The sequence below is a fragment of the Bactrocera oleae genome, chromosome 4 (assembly GCF_042242935.1).
Source record: "Bactrocera oleae isolate idBacOlea1 chromosome 4, idBacOlea1, whole genome shotgun sequence".
NCBI lineage: Eukaryota > Metazoa > Arthropoda > Insecta > Diptera > Tephritidae > Bactrocera > Bactrocera oleae.
This window is the reverse complement of record NC_091538.1, coordinates 2,465,817-2,491,972: the sequence shown is the minus strand read 5'-3', so window position 1 is coordinate 2,491,972 and position 26,156 is coordinate 2,465,817. Positions and strand designations below refer to the sequence as shown.

Below are 26,156 nucleotides of genomic sequence, written 5' to 3'. Positions count from 1 at the left end.
GGATTACAAAATTTATTTCAAATGTTAATTCAGTTATTTCATTAATGCATTATTTGCGACCATGAAACTTTAGTTTTCTAGAAACTTATTATAACAACTTAAAAGGCAAGAAATAACTTAGATCTGTGAGGTATATACATATATTCAGTATGCTATCCATTTCAATTTTGTTCAATACTCGTACAAGTATATGCTACCCTCAACTCACTCAAACTCAAAATTACAATCAGCGATAACGACGTGCTTTTGAGTTATAGTTTCCCAACCACAACAAGAGTCTAGAATGGAGAAGATTCAGGTTCGAAATACTTCATCCTGGTGTTTTCAGGTTTTCAGTTTGGATTGAGATTAGATAGCGATGCCTACGCAACATTTCTTTTCATAAACGTAACGAGCTGTCAAACCATCATAGTCATAGTAAACAAAACCTTTATCTACTTACATTTATGACGTTACGAACTAATGTATATTTCTGTCAAACGCAATGCAAAGAAATTCCCAAACAAAACTGTCGTGATTTATTCTACCAATTTTGTATTGTTTATAACACTCACAACTTATATGAGCGCAAATGATTACAACTTATAATGTTGTGCACAGATTTATTTCCAAAAAAAAAAAAAACAGAATAATTATCACTCTTGGCGACGTCTCCGCCGTAAAACCATAGCCAGTTCTTATAAATAATGTTGAATAAGTATTTATTGGCGCTCAAAAATGTGCCTCGTATTGATTTCCAACTTTGACCATTGATCTGATAATACCACAGCTACCTAAAATTACATGTTGTAATGCGGTAAGCCGTTATCCATATTTTGTTATGACTGCGTGTGCTCTGGCGTCTTCCTTTCTTGATTGTTTTGACTAAACCACGTCAACGCGTACAGTTGCAATAAAATATCAGCTTCAGGCACAGAGTATTATATTTTGTTTCGTTTATAATTAACACCTCACACCTTGCTATACAATGCTTATGTATGTGTGTGTGTGTGTGTAAGGAACTTAGGTAATGTTGTTTATAGACTGCCGCTTCGATCATCTAACAAAAACAAACGATTATGTGTGCACAAAAGCTTTGTTAGCATATCCTTTAATAATGCGTAATGCGTTATATGTTTATGCTCCCACCACCCGCTCATCTTGCCATTATGCTCAAGCTGTTCCATCTTTTCCTTGTTATTATCCGGTGCGCTAACGATGGCGCCGTATAAAAATACGCTGTGCAATTCGATAGCAGAAGCTGGCGGCCCGCTGCTCACTAGCAAATCTAATACTAATGTACAAAAACAACAAACATGGCAGAATATTGGAAAAACAAATGTTATGCAGGCATTGATGCAACAAGGATAAGCGGCATGTGTAATATTTATACTCGTTTCGCTTTATAACGAAGTACTTGGGTATAGGCCGTGTTATCGTCATAATTTTGCTGTGTTACGTTGGTAGAGAAACGGATATGATGCTTGGTATACCAATCAGTTGTAAGAAAGCATAACCAATGCGAGCAATTAATAAGGCATGCGATTGAGGGCGCTGGAAGATGTTGCAATGTATTTTAGTTTGTGAGTATTTTCATAATAATGTCAACGTAATCCGTTATTATTGATGTATAGCATAAGCGCGAATTAGAGCCGAAAGCTCGGCAGCGAAGCTAAGTTGGTATTTTATTATTTCATTCACTGGGTCAGCTGCGTGAGCTATGCCGCACCGGAGGAGAAAAAGTATAAACATTTTTTGGTTACACAGGAATTCCTCGACAAGGGAGGTTAAACGTCCGATTGCATTTTTAGCATGATGAGTCCTCGTTAAACCCTTAAGCCCAAGATTTGTATAAATTCTTTAGTTAATTATATCGGATTTCTTTTTAAATCTGCATCTGATGATAAAGCACACCTTTAAAGGGTGGTCAGTTCGATTAGTTTAGGTCGTGAGGTTGTTCCAAAATCGATGAAGCTCACTTGAACAGACATTCGTTCTTTGTGTAACCCAAAAACTCCTAAAAGGTAGATCGCTTAATAATATTATTAATTAATATTAAACCTAGCAACTTCGCTGGGTTCACTAAAGGTGTGTCTACCGAGTTATTTCAATTCCATTCGGGCAAAAGCTGAGCAATGGAGAAGGAAGTGACAAGATGATTCCACCTCACCTTGCTTCATACAGCTGAGGCAAAGAGCGGCCTCGACGCCAGAACGCAAGCAGACATCGGAGAACCGACTCGGCTCAAATCAGGTGCTTCTAACAGATACCCAAACTGAACCTTAATAATAAGTGCTTCCCTCTGAGGGGTTCTCACCGATTTTCTCTGCAGAATAAAGCCTGCATCTGTAGAGTATTTAAGTGGCACTGGGATCCAGAACGATTACGTTAACTACGAACTTGGAAAATCCACTAAGAAATCCAGAGAGCATCTTACTTCGTATATCCTATCAAGTCGAGGTTTCAGATGTATAGGTAATACCTAGGGATCTCAAAATCTGAAAATGCGTGTATATTGGATTTTTCATTAGATCTTGCATTAATAGCCAGCAAAAGAGCAGATAAGCCTTGAAGGTGTCATTAGCTGAACACTAAATTACTTTGATTCTACATCCATCTCACTACAACCCCTTGAAATAGCACAACTCATGAGTAACAACTTAAATTACTGCTAGCTAACTAACACCAGTCAATACCACAGAAGAGCATTTTTATTTTATTCGTAATTCTGCGTTTGTCATTTAATAGCGGCAAATGCACTTACGATACGCCTTGTAATACAATAAGCCTATGCATATTTGTAACATTGTACTCGTATACACGCTGCATGCAACACAGTCGCACATTGGTATAAGGTATACTATAACAAATAGTGGCATTAAGCATTTTTATTTCACACACACACACACACTTAAACAAACGTAGGCTGCTCGGGTGCATGTAAATAAATGCACACCCCATTGCGTTGGTTTGTTGTTGTCACTACTTTTGCTTGTGCAAAAAAAAATAGTAGTAGAAAATATTGAATTGCGAAAAAACGAAAACACATCTCACATAAGAAAATTGCTACCAAGAAGAAGGACGCACACGTTATTCAATATCATGCTATCGATATTCGATTACACACAGTACCCGGTATGTGTCAGTATGTACAATTCAATAGCTTGTGTTGCACATAAGCCAGACTACGGCCGCATACACTAGCACATGGTTTGACGGCTGTAATATCCTCGGTTCTTAGCAGAAGACACACACGCACACACCTATAAAGTACATAGAATAAAAATAAACTATTCCAAGTGCATACAAATCGTAGACAAACAGCGAAATATTAGATCTTGGTTAAGGGGTGAGGGTAACGGATCAGATAACGCTTACCCGCAATCGATTGTTACGCGACCTGTAACACCTCCCGAACGCCGCACTTGCATGCCGGTTGGGCGGCAACTGTAAAGTTTTACGTAAGTATTTAGGGCTTCCACATGGAACTCGCTAAAATTACTAAATTTCTTAGAACTTTCTGCAACGCAGCGCCATTAGATATTGCTTCGTTGTTAGTCAGTAGCTAACTTTAAACACTGCCTTGCTAATAATTATTCCACTGAGTTTTATTAATGTTGCTCTTAATACATGGAGGAGTGGTAGTGATGCATCACCTGAGAGCTAAAAGGAGAGATTGTGAGCTGGCTAAGTTCAGTTTGTCAGCAAATTTCCTGCCAAGCACTTAGCTTCTTTGTAAGAAATCAAGAGTGGCTGTCAAGTTTGTCAGAAATTATAGCTGCCGACAGCCGATGAAAAATATCAAATTTAAAAAAAATCAAATTTAGAAAAATAATTTGAAAATGCCCGACATTATGCCCAGTAATCGACCTGGTAACAGTATAGCTTTGTAATTTTGATAATTAAGGGATCGAAAGTTTATTTTAGAGTTGGAGAAGTAGAGTTAGTCAACAAAAATAACTGCTTGCGGATTTCGAAAAACAGATTCCAGACTTAAATTGCTTGCCTTTGAAGAGGATTGAGCGGGAAAAATTTTCACAACATTGTGGTGAGAGCGTTTAGCTAAACTAATCTCAGATTAACATGCGACGATGAAAAAGTTTTAGAACAACCGAAAACTCTAAGGACACTGCAGCATTGAGCTGATCTCCACTACTCAAGTAGAGGATATACGAGTATATATTGTAGTAATTTAATTAATATAATATGACATAGTATAATTTGAGCCATTTAGCCAGAAAGCGACACTAACACATGTAGTGAGTATTGCTTTGAAAAATATTAAAAAGCACTCATTTGTGGTTTTAGCATATCGAAACTTCTAATTAGATTCACCAATCCTTGGCAGGCTGCTAGAAACTTGTAGGACTTATTATTTCTGGTAAGCATTAAGACGGCGTTACAGAGGCACAATTACTAGTACAAGCATTACGGTCGAAGCAACTGGTCGAATAAAGCTATGTGCATAAGGTCTAAAGCTCCTTTGGTGAAAATCGCTTTTTTTTAATTTGTGTCTCCGTGGGCTGTTGCATGCTCTTGCAATACCTTGTACTCTAAAGTTGATATATGATAAGCGATTGTAAGTCTAGACTCTACTTCAAAGTTTAAAATGAAGACTAACTAAAATTACAAAAACAAAAATTTCAATGCACTGGAAAATATTATAAACGACAACAACAACAACATAGAAAATAAGCATAAAATTTCAACCGGGGAAATATAAAACGAAACTGTGTGTTCAAACATCATCCCAATGCGATATAGAGACTTTGGAAATGAGATATGCCACTTGGTTGTGAGCGCCGTTTGTTGTAATGGGTGGTTGGTAGGTGTGAGTGAGAGTGTCACCGGTAATATTGTTGTTGCAAAGTTCTAGTTGAATTTGTCGCCTGGTGTTTGGCGTTTCATTACAGCGCTGCGCTAAATTGCTGTGTGTTTGTTGTTAATGCAAGTGTAAAATGACCGCTATACTTTTCGCGTTGTTGTTGTTCTTACTGCTGTTGCCACTATTGGCAACAAATACATACATAATTCTAAGCATATCTTATGTCACCAGCGTAATTCATATATGCGTGTCATATTCGCACGGAGCGCCGCGTTGTTGCAATGTTTGCCGCCACTGGCGGTCGCCGCGAGAACACATGACCTTCTCATATATGTACATATGTACTCGTATGTATGTCCAGAAGCGTATATGTAAGAGATTGAGCAATGTTGTTTTTATTGTTGGCGCAAAAGTTTTGCAATGGAAATATGGCGTTGCAACTATTGTGTTGCAAGCAAGTTGAGGTAATTTCTTTGCTTAGTATTATGCTTGCAAGAATTACGTAGTACGAAATAATGATTAGTTACCGAGTGAAAGAAAGACTATTGCAGACACTGAGCAATTTATTATAGTCATTCAGCAGCTCTAGTGATTTTCACTCAATTGCCTTCAGTATGGTGAACCTGCACTATCTCAATGCAACTGATTAAATTATCAGTTAACAAGAATCGCTCTTTCACTCAAAATTAGCTTCTTTTACTAAATTTCGTCTATATAACTCATATATAATTAGAAAATATTAAGCTTGGAATATGTTTAAGGGGTTACATCCACTTGCAAGATCGAAAAATTCGTATTTTTGTGAATTTTTTTTTACGCGACATTTTATTTTACGACTTAAAAAAAAATTAACATAAAGAGAATTTAATATACTTTTAGAATCAGCGATTAATTTTTAAAAATATTGAATCAACTTGTTCCCATAGCTGATCTCTAGAAGGACCTCCGGAAAAAGGTGTCTGGCGGTAATGAAATTTAGTATTATGATAGATGAATACAGGTATTGATCGAAAGAATAGTGAAGATTTTGATTTTTGACAAAATAGCGGCTTCCTAAACAACAAAAAAATTAATTGTTTGTGAGAAAATGTACAATTCAAAGTGGCTTAAAAATCGAAATTATTGTGATAAATTATATTCCTTCGATCATTGCCTGAGAAATATATTTAAGAATGTCGTGTGAAAATTTTAAGCCGATCGATTCAGCCGTTTCAGAGAAAATTTCCTCACCGACTCTGAAAACAGCGTTTCGACAGTCGGAACAACTTGAAAGTTTCGGAAAATATTTTTAAATATATGTACATTCGAAAATCGATTTTTTGAAAATTATAAGTGGATATAACTCCTCCGCTCTGATTATTATTGAAATTACGGTTTTTTTTTTGAAAATGACAACCACAATTGTACATACGAAAAACGAACAATTTAACTTTCATCATAGCTGCGTACTTCCTATAGGAACATAGTTATGTAATATAGTAAACGACCATTAAAGATGTATAAGTAAACAAAAATTTATTGAATGTTTTCAATCAAGGTAACATATTCTTTATCTCACTACCTTCAAACCAGCGCTTCTTCTCACTTCATCCAACATTTGCATATCGTATTTAATTAATATTGCTTGTCTTTCAAACTCTTCTTCAATTTCAAATATGTCAAAGTGACATTTCATCCTCACTCGCCAGACGAGTGCACTCATTCTCCTACTCATGCGCTCAGTTACTCAAAGCGCAGCCATAACGGCACTCACCTAACAACTCAAACACTCCAATACAAGCAACCCAATATCATATACTAATAAGTGTATGTATGTAATTATTACGACGCCACACTATTATTTGCAGCAACTTGCTTTTTACTGTCATTTGTTTGTATACTCTTACGGTTGATGGTAATTTGATATGTTGTTTCATTAATAAAGAAGGCAGCGGTCATTCGAGCCGAGACACTAAGTATCTAATGTAAGTATACATACATATATACATATATAGATATATGTATATACAAAGTTTGAGTGTGTGTGGTACGTGCGACTTGTATATATGTATGTATAAACGTGTGTATGCCTTCTGCGTGGTGTAAAATACACGTGCATTTGTTTGTGTTTTGTACGGTTTAGTATTACTTATAAGAGCATGCGTGTGTGTGTGTGTGTGGCTGTACGCAGCATGGTAAAGTTTAAGACATCTCATATCTCATAGTTTCTGCCTCTGCGCCAGCTTTTAATGCTCCACGCTTGGCATTCTAGCGTTATTCGCCATGCCAACCGACAGCAAACGCCGGATTAACTCACTCCAACGTGCATTTATGTGGACATTTACTAATCTCATGTTGTTTTAAGAAAATCTATGCAAACACAAACACACACACACATACACACAACTGTGTATGCATGTTTGTATGCGTCGAAGCACAATAGTTTATGCATTTGTGCCATTGAAATGCGATATTTGTCGTGCTTTTTTATTTGCGCAAACTTCTTTTTAATATTTCGTGTTTCTTCTATTTACTTGCTGTACATTTTTCTCTCAAATTTAAAAGGCGCAAGGACATAATGTCACATTTACGGTGTTTGTTGTGTTTGTTGTCCGCAGCAATGGTAATTTGACAACAATGACAGCAGTGTAACCTCTTTGGTCAGCATATAATATATATATATATATATATATATATATGTATGTGTGTATGTGCGCGTGGCTTATTTGCAGAGGACGAAACTTTTTTCACAATAGAAAGTCAAAAGTAAACAAATCCTAATGGCCAACGCTTAGTTATTGTTGTTGCTGCTGCTGCTTTTTCGTATACAAAATGTTATTTTTAATCCTTCAAATGCGAGCAAGCATTGATGCGCTCTTCATATGACTGTGACTGCAATTTTATGCTCTTCGAAGACACTGTGGCATAATCAGGTCGATACCCCTGAGGCTGGTTCCATATGTGTATGTGTGTGTGTGTTGTGTGTGTGTGTGTGTGTAAAGACAAAGTGCCTCTACGTGAATATTCGATGAAGCAATGCAGGAAAAATTAAATTTAAACTCGAAGATAAACATTCGAACAAATAAATCTGTAATTGTACATATGTAGATACCCATACATGCATACACACATATATAAATATCAATTTCTTTCCTCTACATATGTATGTATGTATATTAAATGCACCACGATCAGAAATGCGCGCACATGCGAGCACTGATGGTGTTCTTAGCGGTGTGGTAGGCGCTCTAATAACTGTAATATGTATCTTTCTCACTTCAGTGTTGTTGTAGTTACGCACACATGGTGTTTTTGTAATTTTTGTTTTTAGTGAAACATAAACAACAACAACAAAAATAGCGTCAACTCGCCGGATCGATAGCGGCAAGAGATCAACGTAAACGGCGGCATTCGAGCATTCGAACTAGTGTCGAGGAAAAAAAATTATTTATTCACACACACAGACAAATAGCGCTGTTGTACATGCAGACCAGCGTAAATACGTTAAATTTCACTTTTCGTTGATATAAAAAACTTAAGTCTGTGTATTTATAGTCACAACTATACCTACATACATACCTATGTTGATATGTATCTGCGCGCAAATGCTTTAAGGAAAATATATTTCTGCTTACTAAAATCGTTTTTTGTTTTTTTTTTTGCAAATAATTTTCATTTGAAATTCGCATTACTTTTTTGAGGTCATCATGCGACTTGTAATAAATTTTTAATATTTCGTATTGGTGAATTCATGCGATTAATAGAAAACGATAATATTTACAGTATTTATTCAAGCACACATTCTGATCGTTTATATGGATTCAAAATTAGAGGTTATTCGCTTTTATGTATACGGTTAAGGTATTTGTTATTATTGTAGATATAAATATATATATTAGGGTGGAGCAAAAAAAAAATTTTTTTTGCATAGCCTGGAAGTAAAAACTTTAGATTATAAAAAAAGAAAATTTTTGGCCAAAAAAAAAATTTTTTTAACACCTAGAAGCGGCGCACTCAGTTTTGAGTAAATTTTCGAGTTAAAATTTTTATTTCCTAAAAAATGTTTGGTAAGTGTTCTAGAAGCTGTGGAGAGTCCTCTTTCTGGCCAATTAAATTTTATCAACTAAAAAAATTTGTTTGTGGTCATTATTGGAGTTAAAAAAAAAGTCTTAAATGACCACATGCTTTCCTTAAGCGTTAAAATAAATTTTGAGTCAAAAATAGTCAAATTCGGTATATTTTATATAAACGTGATGAGCGTAAGCCAAAAATTATTTTTTTTTTTGTACAAAAATTTTCTTATTTTAAAATCTACAGATTTTACGCCCAGTCTAAGCCAAAAAAAAAAGTTTTTTTCGCTCCACTCTAAAATATATATATATGTATGTATATATGATAATGTTTATTTATTGATTTTATTCTCTTTATTTAGTATTTAAAACAAAACCTAAAATTAATACAATTCAAAACTTTAAATTCTAAAAACTACTTATACGAAACTATAGGCTATTTTTTAGATACAGAGCTTTTCAAATAAAAATTTCAATATTATTATTATATTTCATTTACTATTATTAAATTTAATGTTTCAGCAAAATTTCCTCTTCTAAAAAATATTCGCTGGATACAAATTTACACTACTTTTGTCAGTATAGCCGACTTAATTCCACCATTAAAGCAACGAATGTGGGTTTCCAACTTGCGCTGCTAGTTGAACAATAAATACCATTGACTGGGCTTAACTCATCTGCTAGTCTACATAACCTAGACTAGCAATTTACAGTTCTTGGACCATGAATGAGCTTTATATATTTAGGTCACTGAAAATTCGCGCAATAAAATGAAGATTTCAAACGTTGAATGGTTTGTTACAACAGCCTGCTACTAGATTTAGAAGATAAACTATAATTTATCGTTGCTTTTCTGCATGCAAGAGTGAGAGGCATAGAGACTCTCTTCCAGATTCTTCCCGCTATAAATATATATGCAAATTTTGCTTATTAAGGTACCTGTTAAGCAAAAATTTGGCTTGTCGCTGAACATTGATGTCAAATCTGTTTTGACAGCGGTTTTGACAGCCATTCCTCTGGGGAATTCTATACTTCTAAAGCACACTCTATAAAAATATGTAGACATATTTAAATTTATAAAAAAATATATTAAATTATAAAAATCATATGCTTTCTTTCAAAGTAAAAATTAAATATTTTTCACGCACACAAATTTACATTCATATATGACAAAATATATTTATTTATATTTGTTTATATGTGATCTATCAAAACAACTTGAGTCACTCGTGCGTTGTCTAAAGAGAACGCCTGTCGACAAAATTTCAATGTAAATAAATACATATATACATATGTAGTTGTACATTTACATGCATATATGTAAGGCAAATTGCACACAAACAGTGCAAATTCGCCTTTATCTATGCACATGTGAACCCAAATATTTGTGTACGTATAAAAGTATGAATATTATGTTCTTTAATCTGCCAAAATCTGCTCGCTTATCGCCACCACCCCCTTTGCTTTCTGCCCAGTTTCCCAAGTATTAAGTCATTTGCTAAATTTGAAATACAAAACAAAGCAAATGAGCGAATGGTAGCACAAATAAGTAATATGTAAACGAAAAGAGACGAAACAAAAACAAAGCAAATATTTTAAACAAAAACAAAATTATATTAACATAAAAAATGTGTGTAATATATTATAAATATGTAGCAAATTACACATCTAATATATATGAGCACACATTTATTTGCAAAGGCAATGAAAGTGAAATGTTTTCTAAAATTTCGTAATAGCAGCATGCAATTAACAAAAGTAATAAAAATAGAAATGTGAAAAATATTATTATTTAGTTTTAGAGGTTATAATTTAGTTAAAGATGAGCAAATTGTGTTGGCAAATAATGTTTATTTAATCGACATGGGCATTGTTCAGGCAAGATTGGGTATTTTTGGAATTTTGTGGTAACGGCTGTGAAAATAATGTTAAAAACAAGAAAAAACGTTAACTTCGGTTGCGCCGAAGCTATAATACCCTTCACAAATACACAGTTAATATGGCAGCTATATGCTATAGTCGTCCGATCTATATAATTTCTTCGGAGATTAGATTAATGCCTGTAATAATAATACATGCCAAATTTTGTGAAGATATCTCGTCAAATGAAAGAGTTTCCCATACAAACACTTGATTCCGATTGTTCAATTTGTATGGCAGCTATATGCTATATTCATCCGATCTATACAATTTCTTCGAGGATTGGATAATTGCCTTAAATAATAATACACGCCAAATTTCATGAAGATACCTCGTCAAATGAAAGAGTTTTGCATACAAACCCTTGATTCCGAGCAGCTTCTTTGTTAGAAAAGGACAGGTGCAAAATTTCAGATCGATAGCGTAAAAACTGAGGAACTAGTTTGTATATATACATACAGACGGTCGGACAGATAGATGGAAATGGCTAAATCAACTCAGCTCATCATGCTGATCATTTATGTATATATTTGATAGGGTCTTTGACGCTTCCTTCTGGGTGTTACAAGCTTCGTGGCAAACTTAATACACCCTGTTGAGGGTATAAAAAGTCAGTTTAGTAATTGCTTTTAAGAAATCTGTTCAATGTACTTATGCGTGTACTTATATAATATACATATGTATATTGCACGCATTTGTTAGCCGTGGGAACATCAAACACAATCACGTTTCAATGTCACACAAAATAAATATAAACATTAATATTAAAAAATTAATAAAAAAAAATAGAAATTTTGCAAAAATCACGGACAGCCATGAATGAAAGCCGCACACAACTGAATAATATACTATAAAGGATATAAGTATAGTGCAAAGTAAGAATTACTCAAATATGCGTGTGAATAAGTATTGAAAAAAAATATACATACATATATACCATATATAATATAATATATTTTTATTAAAAACAAGTGTTTTTAAAGCATAAATATGTGCGCTGCTATATTTTTCGCACACTCCATTAAAATTAATTGTTTATTGTCAAAAAGTAAAAGTGTATGTAAGCACACACACACGCATATTAATATATGCGTTTTGCATGCGTATGTATGTATATAGCAATTTCTTATGCAGTCAACCACAAGGATTTATTTTATTTACTCACTCATTTTCTGTTTGCAAAAATGTTGACAATATGAATAATTTATTTGTTTACAAATGGCTGCGAGAAGGTAAAAGTGGTAAAATAAATACGGTCAAGTGTAACTAAATAAAAAGTCAAACAAGTAACTGACATCGCTGAAATTTCGTATAGGCTACCCACTACTCCTACCCTAAATATGTGAAAAACGAAACGCAAGCAAATCGTGGGCGGCAAAGCTTTATGAAGCTTGCTAACGGAATACTTAAACTTGGCTGTGCAATATACACAGGCGTCGTAGCTATGTTAAATAAACATTTAAATGCGAGTTGGGCGTGGCTTTCAGCAATGCACGCCCATGCATAGTTATGCGCACATTTGCACGAGTCAAAGTATTGCTGCAGCTCAATAAAGCACAATATTCAGACTTACAAGGAGCATATTGGTAAACCGTTATAAGGTCAGCGGGCGTGGTACGATGCATGTAAATAATGCTATAAATGTATGCTAAATAAACATTAATGTGTAGTAACGTTGCACGTGCAGCAAATAAACAAAATTTAAACAATATTTTCACTCACCTTTATTTCATCACTGGGCAATTCCTTCTTTATTTTGACCGCCTGCATGGCTGCTGTAGCACTAATATCACGCGGTGCTGTGTTCAAACTGGAACTCGGTGTTATTTCCACAGCGCCTGTTGTTGTTCTAGTGTGATTTGCTGTTTCTAAAGTAGCGGTTTTTGCTTTTATTTTTGTACCAACACTCAAAGGTGAGGTTTTCTTTGACATGCTTTTTGTGTGTTTATATATTATTGTAACTTTTTGCAATTATTTCCGTTTCACTTTGGTAAAATTTGTTTAGCACGTTTTTAAATTACTGCAAAGAATGAGATTAATTAATAAACTAAAGCAATTCAACATAAGTTTCAAATATTTTTGGTAAACATTAGCGTGTAGTTGCAACATTTTATTGCGTTTTGGCTTGTTTGGATTTTGAAATTTCAAAATCCGTTGTAATAAATCACTACACTAAAAAGCATATTTTATTGTCTACAGTTTCCATATTTTTGTTTTTTTTTTTGGTTTTTTTGTTATTGCGGATGCTTTATTGTTGCCTTTTTTATATTCTTCGGCGCTCACATAATTAATTTTCATCTTATTGGTGCTTTGTTTGTTTGTTTTAAGTAGCACAAATCGGCTGTGAATTTTTGAAAATTTCTATATAGTTATTTCTCCTTGAGAACGCCTATGGAATGCTTATATAAATCCATTTACCCTGCACACAGCCAAGCATACACACATGCACGCCCGGGCAAGATATCTTTTTACACATTGATTTGCGTGCATTTGTTTCATGTCTGCCTTCCCGTCAACTTTTTGGTAATTCAATACTTTCGTTGAAATGTTACCAAGTATCGAGTAACGCTGCACAATGCTTGGAGAACGTTAAATCGAAAAAAGTTCCGAATAAATGACATGCAATACAAATGTGGATGACAAAGTTAAGAATTAAAATAAAATCAAACAAAAACAAAACACAAATTAAAACGACGAACAAAATTGAGTTTCAGTGCAAAACTATATATGTATGTTAATTCAGTTGTATGTAAATATGTATGTATGTACAGGCCGACATACTTAAGCGTATTTCATGATAATTCACTTCACTTTAATTAAGTTTTTAATTTTTCATATTATTTAATTTCCTTTTATTTATACATTTTTGCATTACACATATTTTTTTAGTATGTTTTTTATTTTTGTATTGTTTAGTTTGCTTTTCTTTGCATGTTTTTATATTTAAAAAAAAATTTTTTTTTTTAAATTCTTTTTTCTTCACATTTTATTTTTGTTTAATTGATTTTCGTTACTTTTATAAATCTTCGCTTTAGTTTTATTTTCATTATTTAAGTTTTAACCTCAAAATAGATAAGCGTTCTCTTCGTGGTATCGCATTTAATGCTCTCAACAAAACACAAAAAGTTTTCATTGCTGAGATTTTCCACATTTCACTAGGCGCATGCTGTTTTTAATACAAAAATAGCTGCAAATATACATTCCTATTAATTTTGTACACAAATATCAAAACAAAAAAATCAAAAAAACAAAAATAGTTTTACAACACTTGCACTTAATTATTTTTTCGCTTTACACATATGGCTTTTATTTTCACTAATTAAATATTTTAGTTATTAAGTATTTTATAGACGAATAATAAATCCAATTAGAGCACATTTTACCTACATATAAAGTAGCTAGTATGTGTTTATATCTATTGAGCCACACACACATTTATATTATTTTTATTGCCACAAATGACTCGAAAGCCGCCAGACACATTGGCCAACCGCACACGCTCGCGTTTCGCTAACAAATAAGCCTTTCGCGCCACATTCTACCTGTTTTGCTCCAAGCTATCTTCCTGCAGTTAGTGCCGTTGAAAGAGTAAAATCGACGTAATTTCACTCTGCTGCGCGTTACACTCATTGAAAACTGGCGCTCTCTTGAGCAAGGAACTCACCTTTGCTGCTTGGTTCGTGCGCTCTGCGTATGCCGTGAGAGTTATATTAAATTTATTTTTAACTTTCGGTTATATTTTATTTGTTTCTTACTTAATATTTTATTGCTTGCAATTTGCCTTTAGAATGAAATTGAAATCAGTAATGAAAATGAAAGCAAATTGAAGTGAAATTCAAAAACACATAAAAAACACGAACACGCTCGTGATCAAATTCACATGTTGGATTGTAGAGGATAAAGAAGGCGCACTGCATTCTTTTAATTTGACTACGAAATACTATAAAAAAAGCGGTTTCAACGTGCGACACGATTGTAGCAGAATTTCATACAACAAAAACGTAATCGAAATCGAATGACTAGCACACATACATATGTGCATACAATAGATATATTTCTATGTATATTATTTCAGTAATTTTATTGCTTTTTATGTTTCAAGTTAACAAATTTCACACAAATTAGCCAATAGCTTTTATAGCCGTAATAAAAACTCATTTCATATCGTTTTCAAATAAAATTATTATATTATAAACTTTGTCAATTGTCTGACTGAACATCCTTCTTATCTAGTATCATATTGCAAATTTGCATACCCAACATTTAGTTTTGTTTTGCTGTTAAAAACAACAACAACGCCGCATTTATGCACGAGTTCAATAATATAAAAAATAGTGCTTCGAAGAGCAACAACTTTGCGCGTTAATTAAAACAATTTCTCAAGTGTGCACATTGCAGGCAAGAAAGCATTTGAGCTGAAAGAAAATTGGTGTATTTGTTGTTTTCGTAATTTATACATAAATTTATGCATGCGCATATATTTGTTTGCAATGCCTGCTGTCATTTGTTTAATTTTCTCGTAATTATGCCAAAAGTCAACTACTCGCTTGTGGTCACTGTGAAAGTTCTAAAATTGCAAAATATGTACATATGTATTTTTATACATTTGGAAAATAAAAAGCCAAAAAAACAACAAGTACTTAAATTACACAAATATGCTACTTCATAATGTTATATATTTTCAAATACGGCACATATGTTGGTATTTTCCAATATATTTCACAGTTTTAAGTTTTCGAATTGTGTCATGCTTTTTCCATTATTTTCTGTGTCACATGCGCCACTTGTTTCTTTTTTTCATTTATTTGCTTCGCATCTATTTGTATCGCTTGATCACATTTCAAATATTCGCAGCGTGTTCATAGCTCTACAAGTAGCTAAAATATTTCGTTTAAACTTTTCTTGCGCTTTTTCTCTCAGTGTATGCAGAACAACTGTCCATGTGCTGATGATTAAGCTTGGCGCATTCTGTAAGAACTTTGTTCTGCTTGCAACTCACTTGAATTTATAAACACCTGGACGCATGTACATTGCTGCACACAATCGAACTTATTTTCGTTGATTCAAGTTTAGTAAATACCGTAATGATTAGCTGAAATGGCAAAACAGATTGCTTCACCGTGTTCTGTGAGATATTTGTCAGACCTTTGGCACTTTCATTGACAATTGTTTCTTTGTTTATTTATTTTCAACTTGCACAAAGTGTTGCACGTTTTCCGCGTACTTTGACGTATTTAAATATGTGTGTAAACTATATAAATTTAAAAATTTTCATTTTTTAAGCACAAACACCGGTCACGGTTAGTTTATGGTATTTCCGCTTACTTATTTTTGACATCCGTATTGTAGTACCGTTCATTCCCGCTATCCGTTCACATCTGATTGACTGAGCGGCGTGCAGTGCGTGATATGGTGGCCAACGCTTTGAGCGGTGTGGTGAAAATACTTCGAATGGCCAAGAAAGTGGATGATTCTTTGGAAATTCTTTTACTGCATTTTATTTTATTACATACTTAAATAATAAATGATTATCAAGAAATCTTAGCTTTATATAGAAACCGGAAGTGAAAAGTACGAAATTCTGTTAATAAAAAACTACCTTTTGAGAATATTTGTAATAAGTGAATGTCATTGAAGCTATAACAAAGATTTGTATAAAAATAAGTGAAAGATTAGTTTTTTTGAGTCAAATTTGAGCAGATGATACATTTTGTTATAAAACAAATTTTAAAAATAAAAATAAAAATAAAATAAAATTAAATTAAATTAAAATAAAAATTGAATCAGCTTACTTATTCACCACTTAGCACGGTTAGGAACCGAAGTTGGTGGTTAAGGCAGAGAACGTATATTATATATGATATACGCAGAGAACGTAAAATATATGATATACGTTCTCTCATATACGTTATCTGGTAAAGAAACCAAAACAAAATTGTAATAAAGCGAATCATCCGACCACAATAAACAGCGAAAACAGCTGTTTTTGGCAAACGTAGAAAAATCAGGATGAGCTGCCCAAACAGCTGATAAATATTTATGTAGTGCATTTAACTTCGAATAAAATGACAAAATTACCGCAAACTGCATTAAACTTGAAACAGGTAAATATTAAATAATTTCCTGTGCGTAGTTAACTACTAACTTCATCTGTTGTGTCAAACACTGGTATAGTTCATGCTTCGTCAGGAGGTGCTTAAACTATATCGTGAAATATTTCGCACCATAAGACTGGTGCCCGACAAGAGCAACCAGCGAGAATTACGTGACTGGGCGCGTCACGATTTTCGTACGCATAGCGGACAAACAGATGAATTGGCTATTAAAATGATGCTGCAATACGGACGTAGAAGTCTTACTGAGCTGCAGACAAGTTTGGATCTGAGTGGCATAAGTAAGGAGAAAGCAAAGAGTGGAGTAGCGGAAGAAAGTAAGAGAACATACAGTGAAGAAATCAAAAGTTAAATGAAAATCGATACCAAGAAAATAAAGAACTTTACTGAAGAACGCTCTGCTAACCGACAACTTTAAAATAAGCTGGATAAATAAAAAAATATAAAATAAAACAGTTGCATATTTTATTTTATTTGAGTATAGCGTTTTATTTATTTATTTGCCAGTTTGTGCATATTATTTGGTAATTCAGCAGTTCCGATTTAGTGGCTTATTGGATCCACTACAAACTTTAGTCTAACTTATTACGTTTTAGGTGAATACGTTACGTTTACGTATCTACATTATTAGAAAATGTTAACTCGATATAATGCATGCTATTCGAATCAGCGTCTAGGTCCTTTTAATTGCAGTAAATTGTTTGTTTGAATACTACAGCATCAATTATTTGGTAGAAAAACTATAAATTAATGTGTTTTTGTTATCATTAAGCATGCATTACGCGCGTCTTACTATAGACAAGTTAAGTATGCAATAAAAATAAATAATAATTGTAGTTACTTAAGAAGTTGAGAAATTCAACAGAAATAGCACCACTTAACGGACTAGTATAGAAATCGTATCACACTCATCCAAAGCACTTTCAAAAGCGCTGAACCAAACAGTATCGTGCCTGTGCCAGCGACTAGTAATGCTATAAAATCGCGTTTTGGGCGTTCAGTTACGCGCTGAACTAGAAAACTGTGTACGATAGTGCTTGTGATGTGATAGCCATCAAGACCAAAGCATGGTATGGCGTTTAGAAGCGCTTGACCAAAACTGAAAATCACATTATATTTGAGGAAGAGAGCGTAAGTATCTCCCCATTGGGGTGACACATAGGACTGACGCGGCACAAAAGGTGATATCCGCACTGTACTCGAAACGTCAGCTGGATGTCCAATATAGATGACATCGCGCAATTTTGTTAGTTGGCTTTTGGTGCCGCCGCTTGTGCGTTTGAATGTTAAAATCGTAGTTGTGTTGCGTAGTAAAGGACGCAAGCAGAAACCACTCTGACAAAAACTGTCTCTACTCGATTTGCTGCTTTTGCCAACGCCACCGCCACAGAAACCATGCGAGTCTTCTATTGTCCGGCGTACATCTAGACAAACATGTTGCGGTATTTGTGCGTGTTCGGCTGTATCTGTAATTCCCGCAGTTTCCAAGCTATTAAGGCCTTCAGCGACAGACTCAAAGCAACAAAGTTTTACGTTGCGTTCATCACAACATTGTAGCATGCCATCGGCGCTGTGATGTGAGATTTCGATGCTTTCATCGTTGTATCGTATAAAATCATGGGAAACACAGTACCCCAGATGTGGGCCGCGTATCGAACGTCGAAGGCAATCGTACCAATCTGACTCTGTGTTTACTTTGCAGTCGTTAATTTGTGTAACAATATCACCAGTTATTAGTCCTTTGCCTGCTGTGCCAACCAGCGGAGAATTGCGTGTCATATCTGTAACCACAACGCCATGGTCTACCGTGTAAAACGGAGCGGCAACGTAACTCAACGTGGAGAGGAGCAAGTAGCAGAAGCAAGCAAATAAAAAGTTATGCCAAATGCCAGCGCAGATAATACGCAGCTTCTTGAACCATTTTAGTGCATTCAGGTGTTCCGTAGAGATCTCGGTATATGCGAACGGTAGGCACAGGTAAAGCTACACATATAATATTATTTAAAAGTTGCAATAGAAGCGCATATTAAGACTTACTTGAAACCCAAATCCAATCACCGGTATATCTTCTTGCACCGCCGCCAAAGCGTGTCCGAATTCGTGTACTATTGTACATAAGAGTAAAGTTAATGCATAATAACCAATTTCCTCGAGTGGTAAATTAACACCCGGCAATAAAATTTCCACTTTTGGTGCATTTTGTAGTACCCCACTTTCGGCGCCTGGTCCATTCAGAGTAGCACCGCTGGTGCCGACATTTGCTGTACTATTATTTTCGCCATTAAATATTGTTATAAATAACAAAATTATACCAATTGGTAACAACGACAAGGACACCAAGACGCCGACAGTGTAGCTACGTGTGAGCCATAGACGCATCCAACCGCTATTGTTGCCCCATCGTAGCATGGCACGATTAAATGCAGTTGTGTGCCAACGCAGGCGCATAAATTGCACTGTCAGGCCAGTATTTTTCAGAAATGCATCATATGGATAGTGCATACAGCTCTGCAACAAAGTAAACACACATATATACTCGTATATCTGAGAGGTGCAAAGATCAAGCGGGAGAGTTTTACCTTGAACAGGCGATCAATGAAAAAACAAACGCAGTAAAGCACCACAATAACGCCAAGAAAAATCCAGGGATCCATTTCCACAACGTGCTGAAGCTGATCACTTTATTCGTTTCTTAGCACGCAATATATTTACATATATTATTTTAGCTTTACCATTATAACGACCACTTACACTTTATGTGTATTTAATGCAAACGATGTAAATTATTACTCGCTGTTGCCTGCAATTGAATATTAGAGGTTGTTTTGGGAACTGCTATTGTTGACATTACTATTTGAGAACAATCAGATGTTTGAATCAAATGTCAAAAGCATTCGCAATAGAGCCGTTGGGAAATAATGTGCTTTTGCTGGATTTCTGTTGAGAAATTTCCGTACTTTATTTTAAATATCAATACAGAGAATGTAAATTTATATTCTCTGATCAATATAAATTAAAGATATGAAAAGTATTAAAAAATGTAAATATCAAATCGAAAATAATGCACATCTTAAATTTTATTAAATCGTAAGATCGAAATTACCATATATATTTAACTCTGAAGTCTTTAGCTCCAAAATGATACTGAACCGACAATATTTTTGTTTACCAATGAATGCATGAATGTGTATGTGTGTATTGCATATGTACCTTTTAAAGATAAAAAAATTATTAAATGGGAGAGCCACAATGGGGAGCACCAAAATAATATTGAACTGTCGAACGTATGTATTGTTTTTATCAGCAATTATTTCATCAAAAATCGATCGTGCAGCTCTTCGTGGCAGCACGTATTATAAAAAATACTCAACCATAAATATTTGGACAAATGACTCATGACGCATTGAGGCCATACTGCGGTGAGTGTAAATTTGCCTTAAAAAGAACCTTACGCATTCCATCAGCGGCAGTAGCAAAAGTAGGGAGTGTACTTTGTGAAACGTATTAAATTGGTAAATTGCTCAATATACTTAATTTCGAGGGTTTTGAAATAATTTATAACTGTAGTTCTTTATACTTGATATCTCTGCTAAATAAGTGTACAGAAAGTGCTATAATGTTCGATTTCAATCTACAATTTGCCCGTGGTGGAGCAACTGTTACCACGGAGCTCTTCGAATTACTCTCAGCCGGTGGTGTAAAGCAAAATATTGTCTTCTCTCCCTTTTCCATTCAGACCTGTGCTGCATTGGCATTTGCCGGTGCCAGTGGAGAAACCGCTGATCAAATCGCTGAAGGTTTGAAATTTGTGTCGAATTTGCATCCGGAAGTAGCTTCAACTTTCGCATTTGTTTTTGACAAATACAAGAATAGTGAATTGTTGAAAATTGCCAACAAAGTGTACGTTCAGCAGGGACATGACTTGAAACCAGACTACCAAACAGACTTAAAAGAAAGTTATAATGCTGAAACTGAGAATGTTAACTTTGAGGAAAGCGAAAATGCTGCTTCCGTTATAAATTCTTGGGTTGAAGATAAAACGGCTGGAAAAATAAAAGATCTCGTGCACGCATCGGCTTTCAGTGCATTAACCCGCCTGGTTTTATTGAATGCACTGCATTTCAAAGGTTTATGGGCGCATAAATTTGATGAGGAACAAACCGCTGAGGATGATTTTTGGATATCCGAAGAGGAATCAGTTAAAGTGCAATACATGAATCAAAAAGCGAAATTTGGCTATGGCTACTTTGAAGAGTTGGACTGCCAGGCTCTTGAACTGCCTTACAAAGATTCCGATCTATCAATGCTAGTACTTTTGCCTAATGAACGAGAAGGCCTCAAAACTCTTGCCGAGAAACTGAAATCAGTAAATTTGGTCGATTTAGCTGGCGATCTAGGTGCCGATGAGGACGTTGTGGTTCAATTTCCAAAGTTTAAGGTGGAATTCGAAGTAGAATTGACGGAAACACTGAAGAAGGTAAAGTAAAAGTACTGCAATTTTTCTATGACCTTCACACTAAAAGTCACTATCGCTATGGTTACCTTAAAATTTGTGTTGGCCATTTTTGCCAATTGATTTGTATGGAAAAAAACAAATGTTGCCAATTTGAAAGTACAAAATCTATAAATAGCCTTTGGGTCACTTCTCACATTCTTATCGTTGCCTTAACTTATCACATATATAATTTTCGGTCTGTGCCATAATCAACATTTTATCTTTACGACGTTTACTGTAGGTTTAAAACAACAAATAACGCCTAGTGAATATAAACGCTAACAGCACAACCAAAAATTACAATTTTTTTTATAATTTTTTAACCAGTTCTCAATGCAACCGTATTTTCATGCACTTTCAGCTGGGTATAAGCAAAATCTTCAGCGAGGATGCTGAGTTTAGCAACATGTTGGAATCATCCGAGAATCTGCAAGTATCCAATGTTTTCCATAAGGCGGTTATTGAGGTGAACGAAGAGGGCACCGAAGCAGCGGCCGCCACTGGTAAATATGCCACATACATACATCATTTATATACAACTATATATTTTTCTAAATTCTACAATTGTTTTAGCAATGATAATGATGGCTCGTTGCATTCTCATGCCACTGCAGTTTGTTGCTGATCGCCCGTTCTTCTATGCTATTTGGAATAAGAGAAATATTCTATTTGCTGGTGCATTTGTCAATGCGCCTTAAAAGGGCGCTGAGTTAGCGTCGAAATAAGACGTCACGTTCAAACATTCTTTGCGAACCATGAAGTATTTGAATTCAACTAAAGCTTATTAATATTTTTGTAATGTTTTTAATATGAAATTTTTTAAAATACAAACATACATATTTAATCCAATAATAAAAATGTCTCTATACTGCAATTTTCACAACAAAAAAAAAAACGCAATGTTTGCTTAATTAAATTTATTATTTCTCTTTAGGTATGATTTCCTTTAATAAATAAAGTTGTAATTTTCGATAATACACAAATTGAGAATACCGAATCTGTTTAATAATAGGAATGCATGATTTGAGCTTCGAATTAGAAAAGTTCATTGAAATAAATAATAATATCAAAATTATATTTAATATGGTTGATTTTGAATTTAAGTAACATAAAGTGATGTGTGCGTGATATGCACTGATGGTGTGACGTTTTACGATAAAGAAATGACAAGAAACAAACATAAATATCAAACAAATATATGAAAGTCGACAAATAACTCAACGTTTATAAAAAATATTAGGAAAGTACGTACGATTTAAATTTTCAAAAACAGTGTGATTGGACAGTGGTCGCTGCCCATTACCTGCGCACGGATACAGTTATCCACTACTCGTTTAGTGAAACGTTCCGAAACAATATAATAATCTAAGCGCCAGCCAACATTTCGCGATCGTGCATTTGCCATGTATGTCCAATATGTGTAAGCACCTAAGCGATCCGGATACAAGTGTCTAAATGTATCAACAAAACCAAGTGCCAATAATTCAGACATTTTGTCGCGTTCCTCCTGTGTAAAACCGGCACTACGTGTATTGGTTTTTGGATTTGCCAAATCTATGGCCTGATGTGATACGTTCATATCACCGCATATGACAACAGGCTTTACGGCATCCAACTGTTTCACGTACTGCTGAAAGAGTTTTTCCCAGCGCATACGTGCCTCCAAATTTACCAGCTTCCGTCCAGAATTTGGCACATAAACATTGATCAGAAAGAATTTTTCATACTCAGCTGTAATCATGCGACCAACTTCGTCAAACTCTTCATTATCAATGCCATATACCACATTAATGGGCATAATTTTCGAATATATAGCCACGCCTGCATAACCGCCGGGCATGCAAAGCCAATAGGGATGATAACCTGGTATACGGGCAACTTCCTCCGGCAGTTGATCTATGGTGCATTTAATTTCCTTCAAAATTAAAATACATTTAATAATTAACTAATACGATATACAGATATCTATTGTTGTTAGCTACCTGCAAGCAAAAAATGTCTGGTGATTCGTATTCCAAAAAGCGTAAGCCATCTTTATTTAACCATGAACGCAATCCAGCCACATTCCAACTAGAAATTTTAAAATTAAATTGCTCTACTCCATCTTCTTTTGGTGGCAATATGAAGTCTTCTTTATTGTATTTAGTTGTAGTTGCATTCATTAAAGGCGCTTTTGCTTTCTTTGCTTTTGTAGCTGCAAAGAAAATATACCGGTAGTGTTAAAATATTATTACTTAATTTCAAAATATTTCTTAGGGACTTAATACGAACGCTTAGCTCCATCGACCTCATCATCGTCAGCGATGGCAGCAGCCCTCTTTCGACCTTTGGGTCTCTTATCCTCTTCTGTGACACCTGTAAAAATCAGTGAACGGTCACGTGATATATTTGAACATACTTAAATTTTTCCTATACGCTCGAATACACTTTCGATTTTTCATCTTGGTAATTTTGCTTTTAAAACAAATTTTTTAAATTACTAATTCAGTAAACAAAGTAATTGACATATCAACCAAAACAATGTTGACTAATACATTTTTTAGTAAATATTTATGTATATTTTTAAGCTTACCATTTTCCAATTCTTCCTCGGCGCTCTTTTTCTGAGTTTTGGCTGCTCTTGCTCTAGGTTTGGTTTCCTTTGCCGCTTTCTTTTCCTTCGGTTCTTTTTTGGATATCTCTGTAAAATATATGTTTTTAAATCATAAAAATGTTATGTTTCAATATTATATATTACTATTAGTGGTGGGCTTAATATCCTCCTCTTTCGTCTCTACATTCAATTCTGCAGTTTTTTCAATTAAAATGTCTGCTACTGGGTCCTTGTTGGTAGCTTTGCGTTTAGTAGCTGCCTTTCCTTTTAAACGTTTCTCCGTCGATTTTTCCAATAAATCTTTAACAACTAACTCCTTTTGCTCCTGTTTTGGCTGTCTGCCTTTTGACTTTGCTTTTTCCACAATTGTCTCTGGTTCATTGTTTGGTTCAATTTCCTCTTGTTTTGGCTGTCTACCTTTTGCCTTGGGCTTCTTTGCATCCACAATTGCTTCTGGTTCTGCTTCGTTGTCTGTTTCAATTGGCTCCGCTTTGACTTTGGTGCTCTTAGAAATTTTCTTTTTTTTATCCTCCTTTACTAGCTGTACAGTTTCGGCACTTTTTTCTTTTAGAATATCATTGCCCGATTTTTTTTGCTTTTTTTGTTTGCTACCGGACTCTTCAGCAATTGACAGGACTGCAATGGGTTCCTTAATATCTACAGCAGTTGCAGCAGTAATTTTTTTTCCTTTTCCTGTTAAAAATTAGTATATATATAAAACACATTATTAAAACAAAAAATAGAAATACCTCTTCCCTTCGGTGCCGGCGCTACATTAATTTCTGTATTTTTGTCATCAGATGTTTTCACAATTTTTGCTGCCACCGCTTTCCGTCCTCGTTTGGCTGGTGCCACAACTTCCATAGTCTCTTCACTGATATTCTCCACCGCTTGTGAGAGCTCCTCTGTTGCAGTTTTCTTGCCACGACCTTTAGTTGTTGTAGCTGGCTTTTTCGCAACTTTCGTATCATAGTCCAAAGAATTTATAGCATTTGATATTTCCTCATCATTTGATAACTTTTTGCGTCCTCTGACGGTGACAACGGCTTTTACAATTTTTTCTGCATTTTCAGGCGGTATGATGTCTACTTCTTTAACCGCCTCTTTTTTAGCTTTACGGCCGCGTCCTTTACCCTTAGTGGAAATTACAGGGTCTTCATCACCACTCAAAAATCCGCTTGACGAAGACACAACACCCTCTTCATTACCATTGTCCAGTGGCTTTTGTCCTTCAACCACTTTAGCTAACTTTGCCATTTTTGCTTCACTTCGTAATAATTGCAACGGAATTATTAGCGGAAAATTTCCTTGGTAGCGTTTAGTAATACTTGTTGGTTCAAAATTATATACTATGATTTTAGTTTTATATTTTGAACTAGCAAACTTACTTTCCTGCAATCTGAAAAATATTTGCCGGACACAATTTGCACTACACAAAAAAGGAGGATGTAAAATGCTGAACAAGAGGCGCGAAAACGACATAACAAATGTCAAATCCTTCTTCTTCTTGAGCATTCAGGCAAAATTCAAAATTTCAAATTTTTATGAACATGGTAAATTTTTATTGCCATACAACAATAGCAACAATAAAACTTATGTTTAATGTTGAAATAATGTATATTAAGAGAATTTGTGCTACTCTTTACTATTAATAAACATTTTGTTTTAAGCATAAGCTCAAAAGGAGATTAATTGCCATTCACAATAATTAAGTTTTTATTGTATTTTTCTCTTTCAGCTTATCTAAGCGCTCTTTTCTTATATTTGTGAAAAGGAAAAAGTACACTTTTTGATTATTCGTAAATCTTTTATCTCTTGCAATATAATTATCTTCTATCATACAAGTATATCTATTTAATGCCCAGTAATTCCTGCATTTATCTTTAACACAATTAAAACATTTTCTTTCTTCTTCCACACATTTCTTTCCATTTTGACACATACCATAAATATATAAGTATATATTTATATCTACATCTATATATATGTGTGTTAATGATGATGAATCAGGTTTTATTTTTTTTTAGTAATTTTTTCGTACTTAAAGCAGAGAAACAAAACAGAACGGAAACGGAAGAACCGAGACGTATGCGAAGGTAAAATAAATGAATAATAAAAAAATTATTGCGGATACGAAAATACGGAAGTGCACAGATGGTATTAAAGCACGAAGCGTAAGAGG

The 26,156-nt window shown here is 34.5% G+C and overlaps 5 protein-coding genes across 6 annotated transcripts in view; 2 read left to right on the top strand and 3 right to left on the bottom strand.

Moving 5' to 3' along the window:
- Window positions 1–14,554, bottom strand: part of Sobp (Sine oculis-binding protein) — a 31,331-nt gene extending 16,777 nt beyond the window's left edge. Inside the window, exons 1-2 of one of the 2 annotated variants that reach the window (XM_014233776.3) lie at window positions 14,161–14,554; window positions 12,496–12,793 (exon numbers count right to left, since the gene is read on the bottom strand). In XM_014233776.3, the coding sequence (XP_014089251.2) occupies window positions 12,496–12,705 (210 nt within the window). In that variant the 5' untranslated portion in view covers window positions 12,706–12,793; window positions 14,161–14,554. The remainder of the gene's footprint in view (window positions 1–12,495; window positions 12,794–14,160) is intronic. The other variant, XM_070108355.1, reaches the window with a different exon arrangement.
- Window positions 14,555–16,729: 2,175 nt separating this feature from the next.
- On the top strand, window positions 16,730–17,359 carry LOC106616848 (LYR motif-containing protein 2). The gene is made up of 2 exons (XM_014233748.3): window positions 16,730–16,877; window positions 16,948–17,359. Exons 1-2 carry the CDS (start codon window positions 16,839–16,841, stop codon window positions 17,236–17,238), a joined length of 330 nt encoding a protein of 109 aa, XP_014089223.1. The 5' UTR covers window positions 16,730–16,838; the 3' UTR covers window positions 17,239–17,359.
- Window positions 17,350–19,866, bottom strand: S2P (membrane-bound transcription factor site-2 protease). Its single transcript, XM_014233744.3, has 3 exons — window positions 19,466–19,866; window positions 18,924–19,394; window positions 17,350–18,869 (listed from the first exon to the last, which is right to left on the bottom strand). The coding sequence occupies exons 1-3, from the start codon at window positions 19,538–19,540 to the stop codon at window positions 17,772–17,774; spliced, it is 1,644 nt and encodes a 547-aa protein (XP_014089219.2). The 5' UTR covers window positions 19,541–19,866; the 3' UTR covers window positions 17,350–17,771.
- A 321-nt stretch (window positions 19,867–20,187) lies between these two features.
- Spn55B (Serpin 55B) lies at window positions 20,188–22,239 on the top strand. The gene is made up of 3 exons (XM_070108351.1): window positions 20,188–21,363; window positions 21,743–21,884; window positions 21,955–22,239. Exons 1-3 carry the CDS (start codon window positions 20,503–20,505, stop codon window positions 22,077–22,079), a joined length of 1,128 nt encoding a protein of 375 aa, XP_069964452.1. The 5' UTR covers window positions 20,188–20,502; the 3' UTR covers window positions 22,080–22,239.
- Window positions 22,240–22,429: 190 nt separating this feature from the next.
- On the bottom strand, window positions 22,430–25,504 carry Rrp1 (Recombination repair protein 1). The gene is made up of 6 exons (XM_014233762.3): window positions 24,724–25,504; window positions 24,119–24,667; window positions 23,954–24,061; window positions 23,653–23,736; window positions 23,364–23,575; window positions 22,430–23,296 (listed from the first exon to the last, which is right to left on the bottom strand). Exons 1-6 carry the CDS (start codon window positions 25,487–25,489, stop codon window positions 22,637–22,639), a joined length of 2,379 nt encoding a protein of 792 aa, XP_014089237.3. The 5' UTR covers window positions 25,490–25,504; the 3' UTR covers window positions 22,430–22,636.
- Window positions 25,505–26,156: the final 652 nt, after the last annotated feature.